Source organism: Psammomys obesus, unplaced genomic scaffold (genome assembly GCF_907164565.1).
Source record: "Psammomys obesus unplaced genomic scaffold, mPsaObe1.curated_primary_1811, whole genome shotgun sequence".
NCBI classification, from domain to species: domain Eukaryota; kingdom Metazoa; phylum Chordata; class Mammalia; order Rodentia; family Muridae; genus Psammomys; species Psammomys obesus.
In genome coordinates this window covers 13,678,179-13,695,444 of record NW_026586173.1, presented here as the reverse complement: position 1 = coordinate 13,695,444, position 17,266 = coordinate 13,678,179, and the positions used below count along the sequence as shown (strand labels likewise).

General features: G+C 49.6%; 1 protein-coding gene across 10 annotated transcripts in view; it reads left to right on the top strand.

Annotated features, from left to right (window-relative positions):
* The first annotated feature begins 2,389 nt into the window (after nucleotides 1–2,389).
* Nucleotides 2,390–17,266, top strand: part of Dnm2 (dynamin 2) — an 85,094-nt gene continuing 70,217 nt past the window's right edge. For 6 of the 10 annotated variants that reach the window (XM_055601437.1, XM_055601435.1, XM_055601434.1 and 3 more), the window contains exon 1: nucleotides 2,391–2,731. In XM_055601437.1, the coding sequence (XP_055457412.1) occupies nucleotides 2,571–2,731 (161 nt within the window). In that variant the 5' untranslated portion in view covers nucleotides 2,391–2,570. Of the gene's footprint in view, nucleotides 2,732–17,266 lie in introns of all 10 variants that reach the window. The other 4 variants (XM_055601438.1, XM_055601436.1, XM_055601431.1 and 1 more) reach the window with 2 other exon arrangements.

The window sequence follows — 17,266 nt, the reverse complement described above, 5'->3', positions numbered from 1 at the left end:
ACAAATATGGCTGGTACCCTGACTTATAAAAAAGCTCTTTGTTCCTAATAAGCTGGGTGTGGCAGCTCCTGCCTATGATTCCTGCGCTTCCGATTAGAGGCAGGAGGATCTACCAAGTCTGCCCTCAGCTCCACAGCCTCCAGTTAAGGCTGACTAAATGAGTCTCTGTAAAAACACCACCCCCCCCCAAATGCACTTCCCAGAACCTCCAATTTTGCCTTCAAAAAAGCATGTCCTTTCATTCCTGCACAGGGGAGCAGATCCCCAAATTGCACTGGGCAATTAAACAGGTCTAGGATATAGTAGAGTTGAAGAAACAGGGAAGCAACTGTGGAATATAGGCTTCTGCTGAAGATGGCCCAGGCATGGGTAGATGGGGCATCTGGAGAGATGGCGGCCTAAATCCACAGGATCCCAGCAAAAACCCAAGCATGGTGGTGAGCCTGTGTAATTCCAGCTTTGGGAGGGTTAGTCAGCCGCCGGTCCTGCTGAACTGACCAGCTCCAGGCTTAGTGAGAGAGCCTGTCTCAAAAAGTAAGAGAGATTGGCCATCGACATCTATAGCAGGCACACAGGCAAAAAAAAAAAAAAAAATAGGACTGGGGGTGACTCCAGTTCAGTAGCAGCCCCCACAGTCAGGTGGAGTTAGAGCAGTTCCGCCAGCTCCAGCTTCAGGGCATCCCATGCCCTCTTCTCACCTGCCTGTAACACACCCAACATAGACATACATAACGAAAATAAATAAGGTGCTGGAGAGATGGCACGGCAGTCTAGAGGCCCAGTTGCTCCTGTAGAGGAGCTTGGTTCAAATCTCAGCACCCACATGGCCGCATGCAACTATAACTCCAGTTCCAGGGATAATGGGATTCTTTAGGTTTTGTTTTTTTTTTTTTTGAGACTTATCTATTATTTATACAACATTCGGCCTGCGTGTGCGCCTGCACAGCAGAAGAGGGCACTATAGATGGTTATGTGATTGCTGGGAATTGAACTCAGGATCTTCGGAAGGACGTCCAGTGCTCTTAACCTCCAAGCCGTCTCTCCAGGCCCTCTTTTGGTCTTCTTGTGTCCTGCATTAATGTGGTTAGCAAACCGTACATGTAGGTGAAAGAGCACACATGTAAAAGTTAAGGGTGGACAGACAGCCCTTAAGAACAGTTGTTGCGCTTGCAGAGGATTTTGGTTTGGTTCCCAGCACCTATGTTGTGGTTCACAACCATCCAGAATTCCAGTTCTAAGGGATCTAACGGTTCCTCACTTCTGTGGGCACCAGGCACGTATGTGGTGCACATAAAGATAAGATCTTTTGAAAAATGAAATGTTATTTTATGTAAAATTTTGAGATTTATTTACAGAAAATTAAAAAAATATTATGTACACTGATGTTTTTCCCTGCATGTAGTCTGTGCATCAAGTTCTGTCTGATCCTAGTGGAGGCCGGAAGAGGGTGTCAGATTTCTGGAACTGTCATGCGGGTGCAAAGGCAGCAAGTGCTCTTAGCCGCTGAGCTGTCTCTCGAAGAACAAACGCTTTCGTTTGTTAAGTATAAACTTAGAATTATAACCACTGGTTACATACTTGCTTAAGCGCCATGAGGCTGTAGACTCCATCCCCAGTGGCACAAGCACAAGACGGTGGGAACGCCGCCTTCAAGCCTTTCTCTGTGTCAGCCCCCTTCCACCGCACTGGGGTTCCTCCCGAGCTGGGATCTGCCATGCTTTCTAAGATGAAAAGTTTTCACGCCTGCCTAAAAGCGCAGGTGTGACAAATCACTGAACCTTCTCACGCGAGGTGTTTGCCGAAAAATATCACAACAAATGCCGGGAAAGCTGGGAAGAACGCCTGTGACACGGTTGTCAATCAGAATCCGGGGCGGGGGGTGGGGGGCTAGTATCCTGTAATCCTAGCGGGAAGGAGGCCGAGGCAGGAGGATCACTGAGTGTGTAGCCCGCATTTGGTACAGAAACTGCAGAAAAAGATAGCGGCTTTTTTTTCTCTCTCTCATTGGTTGGAGAAGCGAAGTGATATTTATATCAACCAATGAGAAATTTTTACGGAACTAACTAGCGCTAAGTGGCAATCAAGTGTTTAAGGATCGATTCTTTACACCATTGGCAGGCGGACGTCTCCCGCGACCAATAAGCCAACCTGAACCGACCTAGTGAGCGGAGGCCTCGGTGTGACCCCGCCCTCCCGGCCTGACAACCTGTTTCCGCTTTTATTGGCCTTCACGTAAGAGTGGCGGTTTTACCACCCAATGAGCTAGTGCGGCTGGTCCTTCCTCGTGCCTTTTCTATTGGTTCGCATTTTGAGTGGCAGTGCTCTTAACCAATTGGCGGTAGCAGTATGGCCACGGGCTCCGCCCCGGAGGCCGGGAGGGGAGGTCGGTCGGGTCGGGTGTCGCCTGAGAACCGGATGAGGCGGCGACTCTGAGGCCGAGCCGGGAGCGGGCGTCGCGGCGAAGGGGAGCCCGGGCGGGCTGGCGGAGCAGAGCAGGAGGAAGCAGCGACCACAGACGCCTCGGAGCCGCGAGTCGTTGCGGGGGGAGCCGCGGGGCGGAGGCGGGCACCATGGGCAACCGCGGGATGGAAGAGCTCATCCCGCTGGTTAACAAGCTGCAGGACGCCTTCAGCTCCATCGGCCAGAGCTGCCACCTGGACCTGCCGCAGATCGCCGTGGTGGGCGGCCAGAGCGCCGGCAAGAGTTCGGTGCTCGAGAACTTCGTGGGCCGGTGAGCGAGCGCGCCGGCGACGGTTCTGGGGCTCCGGCGGGGAGGGCGGGCGGCGGCCTAGGGCGCGGAGGGCGGGCGGGGAATGGCGGAACTGTGGCTCGCGGACGCCGCAGGACCGATGGCAGTGGGTAAGGTCTGGGGCAAGAGTCTCCGTGGCTTTCCGCAGGGACTGGAGATGCAGAGCCTGGCCGGGGTCTCTGGTCGCTGATTTTGGGTGAGGTTTGGGCAGGACGGTCAATGCCGACCCCTCTTGGTGCATCTAGACCAGGCTGTCGCTGGGGAACTCTGACATCGCTTTGCCTGTGATCCGGGTTAGATCCACTCCTCTTTTCTCCTCCTACCTGGAAGTCTTGATGTGTGTGCTGCTGAAGATAGCACTTGTCACCCAGACGTCCATGGGGGATGACCCCTGGGGCCTGTCTTGCCGGGTTTTTTTTTTTTTTTTTTTTTTTTTTTTTTTGTGGGGGAGCCGTCTCTACTGTCTGGTTAGCTGTTTATCCGTGCTGGACAGGCTTCCTACCGGTACTATTTGGTTGTCCCATCTGTCCAAGATTCGCCCTGAAGTCCACTGTTGTCTGGCTAGTTGTTAAGGGTGACCTCCGGTGTGCACATGCCCATCTGTGCCTATTGCTTACTCTAGTCGGCCTCTGCCATCTGACTGGCTGAACTGCAGGGGCCTCTGTAATCTGGTTCTCTTGGGCTGACTGGCTCCTGTCTTCCAAGTGAATCCATCCACTAGTCTGTCCGTCCTGCTGTTTTTCCATTACCACTCAGGCAGCCCTGCCTGTCCAATTCTTTCTGAGTGACAGAAGTTGGGGGACTTGCGAAGCAACATTCTTCAGGATTCTTTCCTGGTCCAGGATCCCGGACCTGCTAGCTGGCTCCTGAGCCAACGCTTCCCAGTTGGAATGCCCTCCAGACAGCTCTGGGAGCCTCAGCTTGTTCCATCTGTCCAGTGGGCAAATTCCACTTGCAGCTGTTTCTAGAATCCAGGAAGTGGGTGAAGGAGGGATGCTGATTTGCTCCCCCACCCCCTCTCTCGCAGCACCACTTCTCCATTCCAGGAAGTGTTCCCAGTGTGATGCTGCACTGTGCGCCCAGTGGTATTTGCTTTGCTCCCAATAGTATCATTACGCGTGTGTCCCAGTGTGTGCCTCGATGCACTTGTGGAAGTGAGAGGGCATCCTTTTTGTGAAGTCGCTTCACACTGCAGGGTCCCGGGGAATCAAACTCTGGCCATCAGGCTTCTCTAGCAAGCTTGAGCCATATCGTTGACCTTCCATCTTAAATTTTTGAGGCATGGTCTTTCACTGAGCCTGAGGCTCACTGATCAGCTAGACTGGCTGGCCAGTGAGCTCCAGCGACCCACCTTTCTCTGCCTTGCCCTATCGTTGGATAACATGCATGCACATTCATAAAGGGATGCGCTGTGGTGTCTCATTGTTGTTCCTAGTCTTTCGTGGAGGCAGGAGCATCTCTGGATTTGAGGCCAGCTTACTCTCCATAGAGAGTTCTAAGGTCTAAATAGTGAGACCCTGTCTCAAAAAACATAAAGTTTGATGCAAGGGCGCGGGGACTGGGATGCCGGAAGTATTGATTTAGGCTGACTTACGTGCACCTCTGACCTCAGGTGCGCTAGGGTTGGAGGCAGGAGATTGCTTGAATTGGAGGTTACCCTGGGCTGTATTGTCAGTCCTTGTCTCAAAAAAGCCAGGAGAGGGCTGTGGGTGTAGCTCAGGCTTAGGTCACTTGCCTGGGGTAGGGCCCTGGGGTCAGTCCCCAGCACCAAACTGATAACACATATTATTGTCATTTATGTTCTGTTTGATTGCTTCATATTCAAAGAGACTTTTCTATGATTGTGGCTTTTAGGTACCTAATTAATTTTTTATATGTATATATATGTACATACATATTTATTTAGTTAGTTTAGTTTAGTTTTTGGTTTTTCGAGACACTGTATCTCTGTGTAACAGAGCCTTGCCTGTCCTGAAACCTTCTTTGTAGACCAGGATGGCTTTGAACTCAGATCTACCTGCCTTTGCCTCCCGAGTGTTGGGATCAAACGTGTAGGTGCCCACGCCTAACTTTTAATTAATTTTTTAGACAGAGTCTCACAGTCTAGACCAGGCTGGTCTTGAGTGCACCAGGATCCACCTGCTTCTGCTTCCTGAGTGCTGAGATTAAAGGTGTGCAACACCTTTCCTGTCATTTTTTGGCTGTTCTGAAAGTCTCATAGTGTAGTCCAGTCTGACCAGGAATTTACTATGTGATACAGGTTGGCTCCCTGAATGGTAGCAGTCTTTTCTCGCTTCCGTTTTCCAAGTGCTGGGATCACAGGCATGCACCACTGTGCCTTGCATTAAGTTCTTTTTGCTTTGGAATGTCTTAGCGTACCTGTGCTGCAGGACCCTGCTAAGAGGGGCTCTTATTCTCTCTTCTCTATTTTCTGTTGTGAATTTGACTAAATGGTCAGAACTGAGAGTCTGTTTCCTTCTTCTGCTGTTCTTGAATGTCCAGTGGGTATCTGGCTGTTACCCAGGAGCAAAGCAGAGAGTGTGCCAATGGCTTGGCCTGCTCAGCACCTGGGGCCGGCCCGGGCTTCTCACTGTCAGTGCTGCCCTGGAGTTTTCTGAGAACGCTGATGTAGTCCAGGATGTCCCAGTTGGCCCCGCCCGCTGCAGGGGCGTGCATGCTGATGGCTGGCCTGGGGCCAAGGGCCTGAAATGTGTGGAACAGGTTTCACATGAAGTCCAGATTTCTACAGAGCCAGAAACCACCCAGAAGGTTCTCGAGAGTAATGATAATGGTGAGGGGGCCTGAGGCCCTAAGCATGGGTCTGCCATGATTGGTTGTGTGACTTCAGCGAACTGGATTGGGCATTGTGGCCCCAGATTCCTTTGTGTGTGTCTGTGCACATGTCAGCATGTGTCTACATATGAGTGCCTGGCGGACAGAGGTCATATTTAGGCATGGTTTCTCCAGAGCCATCTACGTCGTGGTTTTTTTGTTTTGTTTTTTTCTTGTTTGCTATGTTTTTTGTTTTTTTCCCAAGACAGTATTTCTCTGTGTAGCGTTGGCTGTCCTGGACTCCTTTTGTAGACCAGGCTGGCCTCAAACTCACAGAAATCTGCCTGCCTCTGCCTCCCTGAGCGCAGCAATCACAGGCGTGTGCCACTATGCCCAGCCCAGTCTACGTGATGTTTTTTAGAAATGGTCTCTCGGTGGAACTTGGGCTTGCTGATTAATCTAGACTGACTGGCCAGCTGGCCCCAGGGATCTGTCTAGGCCTCCACAGTGCTGGAGTGCCAAGTGTGTGTTGTGATGCCTGGCTTGTTAACGTGCCTGCCAAGGATTGAACTTGGGTCTTCACTCGTGGGCAGTCAGTCAGTCCCCGGTGCCATAGAAACTTTTTAAACAAGCCAACAGACAAAACCCCCAAGGACTCATGCATCCTAGGCTGGCTTTGAAATGGCTGTGTAGCTGAGGATAGCCTAGAATCCCTCATCTCCTGCCTCCACGTCCTGAGTTCTGGCATTGTAGGTGTACACCACTATGTTGGAGTTTATATTGTGCTGGGGGTGGAAGCTTTGTGTATGGCAGGTGAGCTAGCCATCCTTACAGGTTTCCCTGCTATAAGTTGGGGGTTGTATGTAGTTTGGGCATACAGGCCAGTGGTAGAGTGCCTGCCGTCAGGTGCTAAGGCTCCCCGAAGTTAAAAATAAGTTAAGGCCAACACCTTCAAGGCTGCTCTTACCCTTAGGGAGGCTTTTGTATTTGAAACCTTTGGCCAGCCAGCTATGTGCACTGGCCATGATTTTGTGGCTCTCAGGAGCGCTTGGTTTCTACCTAACCTTTCCTATTTAGCTGAGGGGCTGGCAAAGAGAGGCTGGCTGGATTCCCTCTCCCCCTTTTTGGACAGGAGCCCAGGAAGTTGGGGCGCCAGCCTGGAAAGCTGAGGTTGGGCTCCTTCCTGTGAGTGTGGATTGTCCTGCTGAGTCTGTCACCTCAGTAGGAAGTGGGGCTACCATACCAGTTGAATGTTTGACCTGCTACCTTACGGAGTCACCTGGTACATGTCTTTGAGGCCTTTGACAATGGACTGAATCCCACCTCTGTAAGGCCTACAAGCAGGCTGGCAAGATGGCTCAGTAAGTAAAGGGTTTGCCACCAAGTCTGATGACCTGGGTTTGATCCCTGAAACCCAATGGTAGAAGCGGAGAAGCAATTCCTGTTTAGTGCATGCACGCAACCCAAAGAGGATAAATAAATGAAAAATACTTTTTTTCTTTTTTTTTTTTTTAAGGAAAACCAAAAAGGGAGCTACAGGAAAACAAAGGGGGGGGGGCTACAGGGGTGTAGCTCAGTTGGTAGAGTACTTATCATGAATGGAGCCTCAGACTCCACTCCTAGAATCACAGAAACAGGGGCATGCCTCTAAAGCCACGTGGAGGCAAAAAGGCCAAGAATTCCAAGCTCAGGCCCTGAACTCCAGTGCTCAGGCTGAGACAGGAAGATTGCTAGTTGCTAGTTTAGGCTCTGCCTAAGTAAATAAATAGTTGGTGTGGGTGGGTGTGAGAGGGTGAGAGAGAGAGAGAGAGAGCGCGCACGCGCTCGCGGAGCGAGAGCGAGAGAGAGAGAGAGAGAGAGAGAGAGAGAGAGAGAGAACGCGCAATAACTCTTCTTTGGGCTGAGTTAGTGCTCATTGGACAGTGTTTTCCAGTGCTTAGCACAACTGTCCCATGTGTCCAGGGATATGGCCTAAAGCCAAACAGCAGAGACTAGATAAAAGAACTGGTGCTGGTGATAACAGTGCCAGGGTAATAAAGTGAGCCATCAGAGCCAGTGAGTGAGGACTACCCCCAGAGGAGTCAGGTGACACTTGACTTGGGAGAAGACAGGGAGAAGCTAGGGAGGGTATCCTGAAGACTGGAAAAAGCATCCCAGGACATGGAAATAGCCAGCATGAAGGCTCCGAGCTGAGAGCACACCAGGAGTGCCAGGAAGCTAGAGCTGTAAGATGAAGTTTAAAAGGAATTGGTGTAGGGCTTTGCACAGCCCACATTTTCCTAGAGAGCAGGGAGGAGGGAGGGAGCGCGGCCTGGAGGCACTGTCCCTATCACTCACTGGATGCTTGTGTGTCCAAGGGTGCTCTGCTCTTCCAACTGACGGTTTTCCCTCTGTTCTCTTCACCTGTTAGGGCCTGGTCCCATTTTCCGTGGATCAGGAGGTGTTGGTGGCTGTGCGCGCCCGTGTTGCTGTGCACGCCCGAGTGGCACAGTGCATGTGGGGGTCAGAGGACAGCTTGCAGGAGTTGTTTTCCTTTTGGGTCCCCTAGTTCCAACTCACGTCATCAGGCTTGGCAGCAGGTATCTTTATCCACTGAGCCATCACATCAGTATTTTTTCTCCTGTTTTTCTTTTTATTTGTTTTTGTTGTTTTGCTTTTTGAGATGTTTCTCTGTGTAGCTCTGGCTGTCCTGGAACTCACTCTGTAGACCAGGCTGGGTTTGAACCCACAGAAATCAGTCTGCCTCTGCCTCCTGAGTGCCAGGTTTAAAGGCATGCACCACTGGCTTTTCGTCTGTTTTTAATACACAGTGGGTTTTTTTTTTTTAATAGCCCAGGCTAGCCCCAAGCTTGTGATTTCTTGTCGGGTTCCCCCCCCCTTCTTTCTCCAGTGCTGCAGTGGTAGGCCTGCAACACCATGCTGGCCTCAGCTGAGTATTTTCTAGAGCTGGGTAAGAGCTGGTCACTGAAGAGAACCCCATTCCTCTCCTCACACTTGCTTTTGCCCAGAGTTGCAGCTGGTCTAGGCTGTGCCAGGTTAGAATACAATGCTGAAATGACAGGCTCCTCGAGAAACTTGGGCATCCGCTGAACCCTAATTTACAGGGGAGGGGCCAAGTGCTGCCTGTAATTAGGCCCTTATTAAAGTGTCAATGCTTTTGGAGAACATACAGTCGTAATGAGCTACTTACACGGCCTCTCTGCAAGCTGAGCCAGATGTATTTGGGTAATTTCTATGAGGTCACACTCAGCTTCAGCCAGAGGCTAGGTGAGCACCTCGATTCCCTCAAGTTTCTCTTTATTAATTTATGTGTTTATATATTTGTATATCTCCTTTGTTATTTTTATGTGTGTGTGTGTGTGTGCTTGCATGAGTTTATGTGTACTGTATGGCTGCAGTGCCCTTGAAGGCTAGAGGGTGTTGGATCCTCTGGAACTGGAGTCGCAGACAGTGTGAACGTGGTACTGGGGACTGAACCCTGTCCTCTGCAAGAGCAGTAAGTGATCATGAGCACTGAGTCATTTCCTCCTCTTGCTTCTTTTAAGACAGGGTCTCATGTAGCATAGGCTGGCCTGGAGTTTCCTAAGGAGCTGAGGCTGACCTTGAACTCACAGTCTTGTCTCTGTTCTGTGTGCTGGCATTCCAGATGTGTCCCATCATTCTGGTTTATTCCTTGCTGGGATGGAACCCGGGGCTTGCTGCATGCCAGCAACCAAGCCTCTCTACCAGCAGAGGCCCGCCCCAGCCTGTGGGAGACGATCACTGCTTTTTACTGCCCTCAGCTACAGGCGGGGAAACTGAGACTAGAGAGGGAGAGTAACGTTCCTCATGAAGGCCAGACTTCTTCAAAGTTGTCAAGTGTGTGTCTGTCAGGCCTTAAGGTGGGCCTGCTGGGCCACATACTGGAGACTTGATGGGGCCCTGGACCTACAGAAAATGAGTGAGCAGATAAATCAACAAAACATTCTGGAAGAATGAGAAGTGTGGTGATGGATAGGATGGAGTCAGAAGCGAGAGACTGCTTTCAGTGCCGATGCCACATGGATGCCCCTCAGTTGAGCTGGAGACTGGTGAGAGGGAACAGTGTCCAGGCGGGGAACCGCAGTTATGGTCTCCTGTACACACCTGTGAGCTGATTGCCCATGCAGATTTGGCATAGCCCGAGTCACATGGGACTCAGGACACTGCCTGTCAGTTTTTAATTCCAAGAGCAGAGTGGGAACAGGTAACAGATCCTGCCCTTCTTCAGCTTTATAAGGAAGTCCAACAGACTACGGGAGTCTGTCTTACGGTAAGTACACCTCTTTCACAGGGGAGTGAGCCTGCTCTTCCTAGGCCGATCCCTTATCTTCACCCAGATGACCGATCACTCTGCTTGTGTGACAGCTAGTTTTCCACTGAGTGTGGTAGCTTACTCCTGGAACCCCAGCATCTGAAAGGTTAAGGCTGGAAGATTACTGTAAATTCAAGGCTAGCCTGGGCTACAGAGTGAGACCCTGTCTCCATAAACGAACAAGCAAAAACCTAAATCAAACAAGAAAAGCTGGCTGTAATCCCACCTGAGAGGTGCAGGAGGAGGATAGAAGTTCAAGGCTAGCCTCTTCTACCCAGCCAAGTGGAGGCCAGCCTGAGCTACAGGAGACCTGTCTTAAAACCCCCAACAAACTAAAGAGAAAAATAGTGTAACAACAAACTCCACAAAAGTAACTTCTGTTTTCCTTTTTTTTTTTTTTTCAGATGTAGGTGGTATGTATATGTGTGTATGTGTGTTTGCATGTGTGAGCGGGAGTGTGCATAGAGGCCGGAAAGCTCCCACTGCATCCATTGAGGCAGGACCTCTCAGTCAAACCCAGAGCTCACTGATATAGCTAGGCTAGCTAACAGTTTGTTTTGGGCTTCGACCCACGGTTCTTGTCTTTCTAGGCTGACATTGCAAGTGGACTGCTGCACCTGCTTAGCGTTTATGTGGCTTCTAGGGATCCACACTCTGGTTCTTTTGTGTAGTGCTTAACCATGGAGCCACAGCTAGCTTTTCTAGCCAGGGACACTTCTTAGAAATCTTTCCATGGGTTCAAGGCCAGCCTGGTCTACAGGGTGAATTCCAGGACAGCCAAGGCTACATATAGAGAAACCCTGTCTCAAACAAGAAAAAAAGAAAGAAATCTTTCCATGATAGTTTGCAGTTGTAGCTTGGAGTATCCTGACCACCTGGTGCGTTAGGAGTAGAGGTAGCCTGGACCAGCATTAGGAAGTTGAGGTGTCTGTGCTGTTGAGAGCAGCGCCCTCAACGGGTAGTTCCCTACAGCCTTAATACCGTGTGTCTTACTCACCTGCAGGCCTGTGTGTGATCCCTCTCACCCAGTAAAAATTTCTTGTCAAAAAAAACCTTCCCCGGATTCTGGAGTCGGTGTTATAAAACCAGACTCTTGGCCTTCTCTTGTGGGGCCTTACCCTAAGGCTTGCTTGCTTGTAAGATTCCCCCTAACTTAGATTTTCCAGCCTTCCTCCTGATCCTGGGGTAAAGTCTTTGGCAAACTTCCCATGTGCCAAGGTACAGATTTCTGTCTGTGAGCCTTTGGGTATGGCTTCACTTACAGATGCGGCTGCTGAGGGAAAGGGCAGGTCAGGATGAAAAGCTCTCCCAGTGCCTACTTGTAGGAAGCAGGAGTGGCAGTTGGGGAGAGCATCTTGGAGGAGGCAGCTGCCTTCTTGCTGAGGTAAAGCAGAGGAGTGGCTTGCTGCTGTGTGCTTTGTGCCTATGTTGCTGGCTGTCCAGCTCTTTTCCTCATACTGCTGTGAAGTGCTCTGTGGCCTATGTGCTTTGGTGACAGACATTAAAGCTCTTTTTGCCTTCATTGTTCCAAGATTCTAAATGCACTTCAAGGGAGGGACCCTAGGAGTGTGAATGGAAGGGTAGGTAGGTGGCTGGTGCAGGCTCTGTGGCCCTTAACCTGGTGGAGGCAGCCCCTTCACAGGTGAAGTTGGATAAGTGCCTTTGGACCAGCCAAGAGGCCTTCTTCTTGCCTCAGTGTCCTATCTGAGTGTCGTGTGCTACTTCTCTGCTCAGAGACTCAGCTTCCACTCATGGAACAGAGCAAGGACTCTTGTGAACCTACACACCCTGGCACTCACTGCTTGTTCCTTCTCTACCCTACTGGTACTGCTACCGGTATTTGCCACCTGTTTTGTGTGGTGCTGGGTAAGGAATTCAGGGCTTGACCTTGCTCGGCAAGCAGTCTCCTGGCCTATAGCCAGCCTGTTTCTAGTCCTGTTATTATCTTTGTTATGTTGTTATTTATGTGTCTATCTTTATGTTCACCTGTGTGGAGGGGGAGTAGTGGCGGCCAGGGACTCTTTTCATATTTAAAAAATTATTATTTTTAAATTAGATTTTTATTATTATGGTTCATGTGCATGCCTGGGACCCAAGGAGACCAGAAGAGGACATTTGATCTCCTGGAATTTGAGTAGCAGAGGCTTGTGATACACCATGAGGATACTAGGAACTGAATTCTGTTACTCTGTGTTCTTAGCCGTTGAGCTGTCTCACCAGACCCATAATTGTTATTTTTGAGATAGGGTCTCACCTTGAACCAGGTCTCATTGTCTTTGCCCTTCTTCCTCCTCCAGAATCAGGAATAAAGGCATATATCTCCATGCCCAGATTTTTCTTTCAGCTTGGGGAATTGAACTCCTGTTTAGCCAGCAAGTGCTTTATGCATGGTGATATCTCCCTAGTCTCTATCATTTGTTTTATGGATACAGAGTTTTGCTGTGCAGCTCAGGCTGGCTTCAAACCTACAGTGCTCTTGCCTTAGCCTTCTCAGTGCTGAGATTACAGGTTAAAAACTGCTGTTCTAGAGGATGGTAGCTCTCTGGCCTGAGATGCCTGCCCCCAGCAGCCCTAACAGCAGGGAACCTGCCAGTGGGAGGCTGGCCTTGAACTGCTGGTCCTTCTGCACCCACCGTTAGTGCTGGCACTCCAGGTGTGTGCCACTGTACTGTGAGGAACTGTGTGTTTGCTAAGGCCCTTGTGGCTGCGTGGTGAAGCCAAGCAGAGATCCAGACCAGGAGACTGCCCAGTGTCTGGAGCCCCCTCTCAGTGAGGTCTTCCTGTGGGCTAAGTCTCTGTTGCTGTCATTTTGCAATGCTGACTTCCCCCTCAACCAAGCGGAAGCCTGGCTTCTGCAACCTCTGCCTTGGCGACACTGTCAGGGAACACGGTGTAGTGCAGGCCATCAAGGAGTTGGGCATAAGTTGTTTTCTAGGGAGCTTCTTACCTGAGGTTTGCCCTGGCATGGGTTGAAAACTGAGTCTTAAACTTTTTTTTTCTTTTGAATTTTTTCTTGAAGTCTTATGTCACATTGCTGACCTCAAAGTAAGTTTAGTGCATTGCTGAGGCGGGGCGTGTGCTTCTGTGCTTCCTGCCTTCACTTCCCTGTGCTGAGATTACAGACAACACCAGGCCTTTCTTTCCCTCCAACAACTTGCATCAGCCTCGAGTGCTGGGATTGCAGGCCAGTACTACAGCAGTCATGCCTAGATAAAAGATTTAAAAAAAAAATTTTTTTTTAACAGTTTAATATAATCCAGGCCGGCCTCAAACCTCTGATCCTCCTGGCTCCACCTTCTAAGTACTGGGATGACAGGCGTGCACCACGATACCTGACTTAGGTGGTGCTAGGGATGGAACCCAGGGCTTCATACACCCCCAAGCCTGTTTTGTTGTTGTTGTTTGTTTGTTTGTTTGTTTGTTGAGATTAGCTCTTTTTTGTAGCTTTGTATGGCCTGGACTCCTGATTTCCCTGCTCCCACCTCCTGAGTACTGTTTGTGTAGGCGTGTGCCAGCACACCAGTCTAAGTTATTTTTATGGTACCGGGCCACTACCACTGACCTTCCTCTTTAGCTTTAAGATTACATTAGTTATTTTGGTTGTGGGGACTGTACTTCCCTGTGTGGACCAGGCTAGCTCCAAACTCAGAGAGCTGCCTGCCTCTTTCTCCTGAGTGGAGCATATAGGTGTACATCACCATGACTGGCTACAGAAGAGTTATAAAGCTAGGACAGAGAGGGGCTAGCCAGGTGGCTCTCGGGAAAGGTGCTGGTGACGTGAGCTGGAGCCCTGGGACCGTGGAAGAAGAGAACAGACTCCTGCAAGTTGTCCTCTCACGAGGGCCGTGCAATCCCACCTCCAAGGACAGAAACAAATCAATAGAATGCAGAATGCATTGCTCAGTCTGTCTCCCTCAGCCTCTCCCTACTGCAGACACTGTTGAGAATGACACTGTCACTGTTGATGGTAGCCACTAGTCACCCTTCTGATGCAGGATCACTTTCCAGCTGCTTCACTTCTTGGATCTCTAGTTTCTTCTAGTTTCTTCTCGTCTCTTCTAGTTTCTCATGACCTTGGGTTTTGATAGAGCATGAACAACAGTAACTTCTTCCGGCTTATCTGGCTTTTTCTCACAGTTGACTGTGAGTTCCTTCATTTTGGGTAAGAATACTACTTAGGTCCCCTTTATCCATCCTGTAGGGCTTCATGATGTCAGTCAGCAAGACATGTTACTAGGGAGAGGGCTGTAGTCTGGTGAAAATGTCATCTGCCACATTTCCCTACTTGAAAGTCACTGTTTTTGTTTTTCCATGTTCTTTTCAGGCCCTAAAGGTTTTATGTGTGAGGACGCAAGTCTATGTGTGAGTTTGCATGTATGTTGTGGGTGCTTGTGCGTGGAGGCCAGAGATTTCTATCAAGTGTTTTCCTTGAGTACTGAGGCAGGATCTTTCACTTATACATCTGGCTTGCCAGTGTCTTCCAGTATCTCTATCTCTTACCCACAAACAGTGGCATTACAGGTGGGAACCACATCTGCTTGGCAGTATGTTGGTACTGGGGATCTGGACTTTGGTCTTCAGGTTTGCATTGTAAGTGTTTTGCTTGCTGAGCCATCTTCCCAGCCTTCATTTTGATTTTTGGCAGGGCTGGGGATGCAAGCTAGGCAAGGCCTCTACTACTGAACCACAATTCCAGCCCCTCACCGCTGGGATTCTAGCCAGGGGCTCTACCACTGAACTACTGAGCTATGCCTCAGGAACTCAGTGAGGGGATTCTAGGCAGGAGTTCCACCATTAAATAATATCCCTAGTGTCTCACTGATGGATTCCAGGCAAGTGCCCGCCCTCCTGCTGAGTCAGGTTGCCAGCCCCTAATTAGGGAGTAGAGGGGAACAATTGTGGGCAGGGGTTCTACTGAGCCACACCTCCAACCCCTCACTGGGGGATTCTAGATAGGCCCACTACTGTTGAAGCCCATTTCCTAACTGTCTATTGCATTTTGTATAAATTATAAAGTGTAAATCAAGAGTCGTTTTTGATATTTTTTGCAAAGCATTGTGCAGTTTTCTGTTGTGTTGGGTGGGCATGGTCTTTTTTGGATGCTGCTGGAACACTGCCCAGTGGTTCCCACATCTGCCCAAGTCACATCTGTGTTATGATTGCAGCTCTCTGCTCAGTGTCGAAATCAGACACTGTGAGTACTCTTTGTTCTTTTTCTCAGTTGTTTTGGATGCTCTAGTTCCTTTAAACATTAATTTTGTTTCTGTTTGTTTGTTGTTTTGAGAATTCTTTGGTTTTCACACTGACCTGGAGCTTGAGCCACTTCTACCTCAGCTTGGTATATGCTGGTATTAGAGGTGTAGCACCATGCCCAGCTCTAAATACCCCTTTTACACTCAGCTTTTGGATCAACTTATCTATCATCTATCCATTTATCCAAGCAACTCTGGCTGTCCTGGAACTCACTATGTACACCAGGCCGGCCTTAAACATTAGCCTCCCCAGTACTGGGATTAAAGGTGTGGGCCCCCAACGCCATGTTGTGCATTTCTACCAAACAAAATAAAAGACTAAGGCTCTACGTCAGTGATGGCGTCCTTGTCAAGCATGGGCCAGGATTCCATCGAGAGCACTACATAAATAAACACATAACACCGAAAGAAAGCTAGAGAGAAGGGGGGAATGAGTGAATGAATGAATGAATGAATGAATGAATGAATGAATGAATGAATGAATAGGTTGTTTTGGTTTATAAAGATCTGTTCTTAGGTATTTATTTTGGTTTGTTGAAACAGTATTCTGTCCCAGGCTGGTCTCAGGTTCACTATGTATCTGAAGATGACCTTGGACTCCTGATGCTCCTGCTTCTACCTCCCAGGTGCTAGCATGACAAGCATGCATCCCACACCTGAAGACAGAGAGCTCAGGACTCTGTGTGTGTCAGACAAACACTTGACCAAGTGAGCCCGAGCCCCAGCGAGGGCGTGGTTTTATTCTTCATTTTTATGCTTATATGTGCACGTTTGTGGATGTAGGTGGCAGAGGGTAGTTCCAGATACAGGTTCTGGCCTTCATCTTATTTGAGACTGGATCTTCTGTTCAGTGCTGCGAATGACAGGCCAAGTGGTCCCTAATGGGGACTGTCCTCTCTATGCACCCCAGCCTCCTGTTAATTTTGATTGCTGTGCTGTTCCATCAGCTGTCTAGCACTGCCCAGTACTGCCTGCTCCCTCACTCTTGTCTGTCTGACTCCCCCCCTCCATAGAAGGAGCCTGCCCCAAACCCGTGGGGCATGTGGCAGTGCAGGCCTGTGCTCCAGCCGTGGTGCCAGGAATGCTGGAAATGGGTTAGGTGTGTTGCCTAGAAAATAGCCACTCAGAAGACGTCAGTACTTGTTCACTACAGATGGAATTGTATTTTTTTCGAGACAGGGTTACTCTGTGTAGCCCTGGCTGTCCTAGAATTTGCTCTGCAGACCAGGCTGTCCTCAAACTCAGAGATAATGCCTGCCTCTGCCTCTCAGATGCTGGGGTTTAACCTATTAAGGCACATGCCACCAGTGCCTGGTCATATCCCTTTATTTTTGTTGTTTTGTGTTGCTGTGAGATAGGGTCTCTGTTATGTGGCTCTGGCTGTTCTGGAGCATGCTATGTAGGCCTCAAACTTCTCACAGCGATCCACCTTCCTCCTCCTTCAGTTGTTGGGATCTAAAGGTGTGTGCCATCATATCCAGCCATAAAAACTTGAGATGTGTGTTGGGGTGGGGGTGGTTGTGGTCAAAGGACAACTTGCAAAGACTTGGTTCTCTCCTTCCTCTTTGTGTTTCAGGTATTGAAGTCAGGTCTTTAGCTGACTCCAGCAGCAAGCACCTTTACCTGCTTGAGTTATCTCACAGCCCCCTTCTTTATTCTGTTCCAGCCCCACTGGGCCTTCGTGTTCCTCCACCTGGGTAGCCTGATGCCTCTCAGGATCTTGGTGCATGCTGTTTGTACTCCCTGACCACTCTTTGTCCCTCAGCCAGCTCTGCAGCTCAATTACTACCTTCTTTTAGCTTCCGTGGAAATGTCCCCTCCTCCAGGGCAATCCCAGAATGCTCTGCTACTGTGTCACCACCTTGTCATTCTGTCCACCTGTAATTTCTTTAGGAAGCACTTATATTCTCTGTTTGACCTAAAGGTTTCTCTTTAGGTCAAACAGAGAATATGTTTCTCTGAGGTGTGCCTCAGCCTCACAGGTGCCTGGCCCCTCCTCATGTGTCACTGTTTACATCCACCTAGGCTCTAGTTACCGAGCTCCTTGTCACATTGTGACTGGGCCCCACCCAGCTGGACCAAACCAACATGCTTAGTGCTGTGGAGCTGGGTCACAGTGAGACCCTGCAGCCACATACAGCAAAAGGAAGTGCAGGCTCT